We start from the raw sequence: 6,751 nt of genomic DNA on the forward strand, positions 1-6,751 counted from the left end.
CACACCCAGCTAATATCTTTGTATTTTTAGTAGAGACAGGGTTTCTCCATGTTGCCGAGGCTGCTCTCGAACTCCTGGGCTCAAGCAATCTACCCACCTTGGCCTCCCAAAGTGTAGGGATTACAGGCATGAGCCACTGTGCCCAGACTCATGTGGAGTTTTAATGTAAATAAATTTATCATCTTTAAATAAATAATAAGTTTTATTTCCTTTATTCTAAATGTTATACATCTGTTTTTTTTTTCTCCTGCCTTTAAAAAATCCTTCTTGTTCTTGTCTCTTGACCATTTTTTACTTTCAATTCTTGTGGAAAACATCAGGTTGAGTCAGAAATAGCAGAGACTTATAAATACATAAGCCCTTTTATTTTGCGTATACCCATGAAGTAATAAAGTTGGTATAAGTGTCTGTTGGAAGATATGGCTACAGAAAAAATAAGTGGCCTGTCCCAGTGATACCCACAGGAAGGAAAGATCCTCCTCAATGATCCTCCATCTGAGAAGTTTGATGGATTCTTTTCTCTTCTGCTCCGTAAGTTTGATTGTCTTGTCTTTTCTTTTCTCTTTTCTTTTCCTTTCATTTCCTTTTTACTTTTCTTTTCTTTTCTTTCTTTCTTTTTTTTTTCTTCTGGTGAATTAGCCAGCCAGACTCAGTTTAGATGATCCCAATTTTGTTAGCAACATCCAAAGCATTATAATCAGGAGCCAGTCGAACATATGCCTTCTTCTCTCCATCAGGCCTAATTAGGGTATTGACTTTGGCCACATCAATGTCATAGAGCTTCTTCACAGCCTGTTTGATTTGGTGTTTGTTGGTTTTAACATCCACAATGAACACAAGTGTGTTGCTGTCTTCTATCTTCTTCATGGTGGACTCAGTTGTCAGCAGAAACCTGATGATAGCATAGTGGTCAAGCTTGTTCTCCTTGGGGCACTCTGCCGAGTATATTTGGGCTGCCTCTGGAGTCCCCGTGCCATGGGCTGCCGGAAGGTGGGTGATGTGAGGATCTTCTTTTTTTGTGTGGCTGTGGACACCTTTCAACACTGACTTCTTGGCCTTCAAAGCCTTCGTTTTGGCTTCAGCTTTAGGACAAACAGGAGCTTCCTTCTTCGCCTTCGGTGCCGTCTTGTGAAAAGGCCTCCAGTTTGATTTTCAAAAGTATTGTCAGGTATTGCACTTTTAAAAAGCTCCATGAGGTTGTCTTCTCTCAAAACCCTGTTGCTTGGTGCCAAGGCTTTACTTGCAGGGTTAGTCATAACCTTGGCCTCCCTGAGAAAGTTTTTCAACCACAAGTCTACTTATCTATGTAGCATTTCCACACAGACTTAATTCTCCATGAAGACCTCAAGAAAAATGATTGAGAAGGCTAGATAGAGTTTTAACACTTAAGAAAATCATTCTTCTGATTTTTTTTTCACTTCTAGATCCACAGTCTGATTTCCTTTAGGGCACTACTAAATTATTTTTGATTCTTCATGTAGGTTGATTAGCAGTAAATATGACATTGAGATGTAGGGTAAAAATTACTGAAACTTCAGGAGTAAAACAAATGAAAGAAAAGAGAAGGAATATTTTAATAAAACTATTTGAATAAAAATCTTTCACCCTAGAGTAACTTAAAGAAGCCAAACTTTCTAGTTATTAATTTTAAAATATATTATTAAATTTTTAGAATAAATTTTTCTTTCTTTTTAAAGTCAATGTTTACACTGATCTTTTTATTTTTCAAACAGAAAGTGTATGTTACACTTTTGCTTGTTAATGTTTAACTTAAGCTTGTGGACTCTTTGTTAGAAATTATTTTATATGGCAAAAAATGTATCATCTAAACTTGGCTAATACAAAGTGAATCTGAAAAACCGTCATCTAGGGCATTACTGGTTTGACAAGTTGTTTTTGTAGATTCCTTGCTGTTTGTCAAGGTTTTTTCCAGTAGTCTTTAGAAATAAACAGAAAGTTTGACTCATTTTTATTACCTGGGCAAAGCTCGCTCCTTGGAATTTACCTTTAACTTATGTATCTATTATATCAGTCAGTCTTCCAAATGTCAGTGTTGACACTAGCCTGTATAATTGTGATGCTGTCTTGCCTATACACTTATTTTTAAAATATGTGCTTTCAAATTATTTATTGCTCAGACTCAAAATATATATTTGATATATATAGTTTTAGTGCCTACTAATTGTGAGATCAAGCTCAAGCTCCTGAGCCTGTGTTCTTACCCAGTCTGCTGAATGACATGGACAGGAGCTGTGGAAGGACAGGTATATCAGCAGAAAGGCTAAGATGATTCTAAATGAAAGAGGCCTTCAGGCTATTGTGAAGGCTACCATTTAAAACAAATTACAGGAAATAATGTATGTTAGTGATTAGGCACCGATGTGTAATAAACCAGAGTTGTAGCTGTTAGAGAGTTACAGGGTAGTGTTCACTCGTTATCCCTGGACCCTGGATGTAGGTCCCCGTTCTACCATTGACCAGTGGTGTAGTTCTTGGGAAAATTACTTAACATTCCACTCTCTTTCCTCATCTGTAAAATAGAGGTGATAATAATAATCCTAGTATGAAAATGTAAACTGGGTGGTGCTCAGTGCATAATAGGTGCTCTACAAATGTTCATCTTAATTATTATTATTATTGTGAAATTGAGAACCACTCTAACAACCTAGAAAGCACCTTCTGCATTCCTCACGTCTGTAATGTGGAGATGGAGATAAATGTAAATCATAAGCTTTCTCATTTTGGGGAGAGATTTTGCTTCTAGCCGGATGTAAATCTTCTAAACTTTGAGGAATAATAATTAAATTCCCTCATCAAATAACTAAATGTTCTGCTAAAATGTTCTTTAGGGAGAAATAAAGATCGTACTAATAGTAAATGTTTAGATGTCCTAGCTTAAAAGTTATTCATGGCTGGGCATGGTGGCTCATGCCTGTAATCCCAGCACTTTGAGAGGCCGAGGCGGGCACATCACCTGAGGTCAGGAGTTCGAGACCAGCCTGGCCACCATGGAGAAACCCTGTCTCTAATAAAAGTACAAAATTAGTCAGGCGTGGTGGCGCATGCCTGTAATCCTAGCTACTTGGGAGGCTGAGGCAGGAGAATTGCTTGAACTTGGGCGGCGGAGGTTGTGAGCCAAGATCGTGCCATTGCACTCCAGCCTGGGCAACAAGAGTGAAACTTTGTCTCAAAAAAAAAAAAAAAGTTATTCATTAAGCACCTTATTATGACAATGCATTTTATAGAAAAAACCAACATTTTTGAGAAATGGCTGATGGAATTATTCCTTGGTTGAGTTTCTAGTGGGCGCAAGGCAGTGTGTTGGGCTTAAATGATAGAGGGAAGAGTGGGAAACACATGGCCTCTGACCTCAGGAAGCAGCGGGGCCACATACACTCAAGGCGCTGCTTCCGAGTTATAGAAATATTTTTGTATAATGTCGAAAGATAAAGATCTACACAGATACCTCAGCACGCATGAAAGAACCATGAGTTGTGTACTGGATGAAAACATGTGGTCACACCTTTGGTTACCTACCAGCATCAGATTTCTCTCTGAACACTTAAGAATTAACTTCTAAGATGCTGGCTAGGGGCAGAGCCACCTCTTTGTCACAGCACATTCCTTGGGAGGCTGTGGGTATAAGTTTGCCTCTTTGTCCCCCCTCCTATGTGATGGTTATACTCTAAGGGCATTTAGTTTGGGAGCTGATAGTTTAGTATGTGAAGTCCATTCCCGGGGAAGCGTGATCCTCTGACCCACTTAAAATACATTTGACATAGAAGAAAGGCCTATGTTCAGGTTTTAGATGGTAAATGGCTGCAAAATTATGCAAAAACCAAACCAAAACAAAAACCAGGATCAAAAGAATCTTTCTAGCAAGAAAAAGAGTAATTCAATAAGGAGTTAGAGATTGTAATACCAAACAGATGATCACTGCAGGTAAAAATAGATCTCCACCTACTGACTGAATTACTGACTTCTCAGTGCTGGTATTCACAGCCAGCCACATCTCTCCGTGTACCTGGAAAGCCTTGTCTCTCGATGCTTAGGTCAAACCGGACCAGCCGGCCCCTGTGCCTTTGCTCATGCTGGTTCCTCTACCTGCAACACTTTCCCTGTTTGCACTCACTGCCACTTAGCAAAGTCCTATTTGTCCTCCCAGGCACTGGACATGCCCTGTCTTCCACCATGGAATATCTACTGCCATTGGCCGCAGCCGTCTGCTCCGTGGAGGCACTTGCTGTACACCCCTTCCCTGCTGGTTGTTCGGATCCTCGATGCCCCGCTGGGACCGTGGGGAGGGATCTTTTGTGTACCCCAGTACCGCAGACAGAATTGCACAGAGGATGACTTAAAGAGTGAAGTGAATTTGTTGAATTGAAAACCTCTTTTCATCCCAAATACAACAGGCTCTTCTTGAAGTGTTGTATGAAACAAAAACATAGCTGTAAAGATGGAAGATAAATAGACCCCATATCCTAAAAACACCATAAACAGAGGCATAAATTGGTGATAAGATTTAAGATAAATGAAAAAGAGAAAGCCTTACTACTACTTCAGAATACATTCCAGTGAATTTTAACAGCTGACATCTCCAAGCTGTGTAAGATGGTCTTTCTTTGGTTCCCTCTATTTGCTATATGGATAAGAAAAAATTACTTGAAAGTTAAAAAAAAATTTTTTTTTTTTCAGGGCCAGTTCTGTGACTATTGCAATTCTGAGGACCCCAGGAAAGCACATCCTGTCACCAATGCCATTGATGGATCTGAACGTTGGTGGCAAAGCCCTCCCCTGTCCTCAGGCACACAGTACAACAGAGTCAACCTCACCTTGGATCTGGGGCAGGTGAGCTACACTTTCAATTGGGATGGGAGCATGAGCTTAGATCACTGTTTCTATGGGGATTTCTGATATAATAATTATTGTAAAAAACAAACTTCAGTTTTAATCCCCTAATCATTGTTAAACCTGCTAGATTAATATTTGCTTCCCTTAAAATCCAGAACAGGCCAGGCACAGTGGCTCACGCCTGTAATCCCAGCACTTTGGGAGGCCGAGGTGGGTGGATCACTTGAGGTCTGGAGTTTGAGACCAGCCTGACCAACATGGTGAAACCCCATCTCTACTAAAAATACAAAAATTAGTCCGGTATGGTGGCAGAGGCCTGTAATCCCAGCAACTTGGGAGGCTGAGGCAGGAGAATCGCTTGAACCTGGGAGGCACAGGTTGCAGTGAGCCAAGATTGCACCATTGCACTCCAGCCTGGGCAACAGAGTGAGACTCCATCTCAAAACAAAAACAAAAACAAAACCCGGAACAGTGCCTGGCAGCATGCAGATAGATCCCCATCCCTGTCTATCAAATGAGTTTAAAAAATAGTTGTAAATAGTTTCATTGGCAAAGATATTTTTATTATTATTTTTAATTGTGGTAAAAGAGACACAACATAAAATTTGTCATCCTAACCATTTTTAAGTGTATGGTTCAGTGGCATTATGTACATTGACATCATTGTGCAACCATCGCCGTCATCCATCTCCAGTACTCTTTTCATCTTGCAATACTGAAACTCTGTACCCATTAAACAGCAACTCCCCATTCCCCTTTTTCCTGCTGCTTGCAGCCAACATTCTACTTCTCTTACTGTGAATTGACAACTCTAGGAAGCTCATATAAGTGGAATCATATAGTATTTGTCTTTTTGTGACTGGCTTCTTTAACTTGGCATGATGTTTTTAAGATCTTGAAAACATCAGGGTAAGTGAAAGAAGCTAGGCATAAAAGACTATCTTATATGAGTCCATTTATATGGAATGTCCTGATAGGCAAATCTATAGAGAAAAGTAGCTTAGTGGCTGCCTAGGGCTAGGGGTTTTGGAGGAAACTGGGGAGTGACTACTAATAGGTATGTTTTTGGAGAGAGGGTGATGAAAATGTTCTAAAATTGATTGTGATGATGGTTGGACAACTCTGTGAATATGCCAAAGACCATTGGCATGTACACTTTATATGGGTGAACTGTATGGTGTGTGAATTGTATCTCAATAAAACTGTTAAGAAAAAAAAGGATTCATGGAAAGAGAGTGTTTCAAGTTTAAAAACAAAAAAAAGAGGGAGAAAATAACTGTGTCAAATACTGTTGATAAGCCAAATAACAAAGGACGGATAACTGACCAGTAAATGACCATTGGATTTGCCAGTGTGGAGATCATTGGTGACTTTGGTAAGACAGAATTGAAAAGTTAACTGTAGGGAAATCAAGAGAGAATGTGAGAGGAATTGAAGCATCTAATACAGAAATCAATTTTAAGAGTTCTGCTCAATGGGGCCAAAAGAAATGGGGGAGAATCATTGAAAAGCCAGGTAAAGAGAAGATTTATTTGTTTATGATAGAGACAGCAACATGCTTGTGTGCTTGTGTGCAGATGGTAACGTAAACAGGAGGAAGAAGACCGCTGCTATTATTACCTGAGTTTGTTATGTCAATACTAATACTAAAACTAATGCTAATACTAATGTTAATGTTTATACTCTTCTTTTTGCTGGGAAGAGTTAAGCATAGAGTACAGTACAGTTCATATAAAAATACTACTTGAAAGAAATAAAAAGGTAAATGCATCCCATAGTATAGAAATGGAATGATACTGAGATTTCTTTTTTTTTTTTTGAGACGGAGTCTCGCTCTGTCGCCCAGGCTGGAGTGCAGTGGCCGGATCTCAGCTCACTACAAGCTCCGCCTCCCGGGTTC

At 39.6% G+C, this 6,751-nt stretch overlaps 1 protein-coding gene and 1 pseudogene across 1 annotated transcript in view; one reads left to right on the forward strand and one right to left on the reverse strand.

The window, feature by feature from the left end:
• Window positions 1-654: 654 nt before the first annotated feature.
• On the reverse strand, window positions 655-4,012 carry LOC105509834 (annotated as a pseudogene).
• Window positions 4,013-4,191: 179 nt separating this feature from the next.
• Window positions 4,192-6,751, forward strand: part of LOC105509835 (laminin subunit alpha-3-like) — a 65,657-nt gene continuing 63,097 nt past the window's right edge. The window contains exons 1-2 of the mRNA XM_011939329.1: window positions 4,192-4,323; window positions 4,696-4,848. Coding sequence (XP_011794719.1) covers window positions 4,192-4,323; window positions 4,696-4,848 — 285 coding nt within the window. The remainder of the gene's footprint in view (window positions 4,324-4,695; window positions 4,849-6,751) is intronic.

This window comes from Colobus angolensis, unplaced genomic scaffold, assembly GCF_000951035.1.
Source record: "Colobus angolensis palliatus isolate OR3802 unplaced genomic scaffold, Cang.pa_1.0 Scaffold18, whole genome shotgun sequence".
Classification (NCBI taxonomy): Eukaryota; Metazoa; Chordata; class Mammalia; order Primates; family Cercopithecidae; genus Colobus; species Colobus angolensis.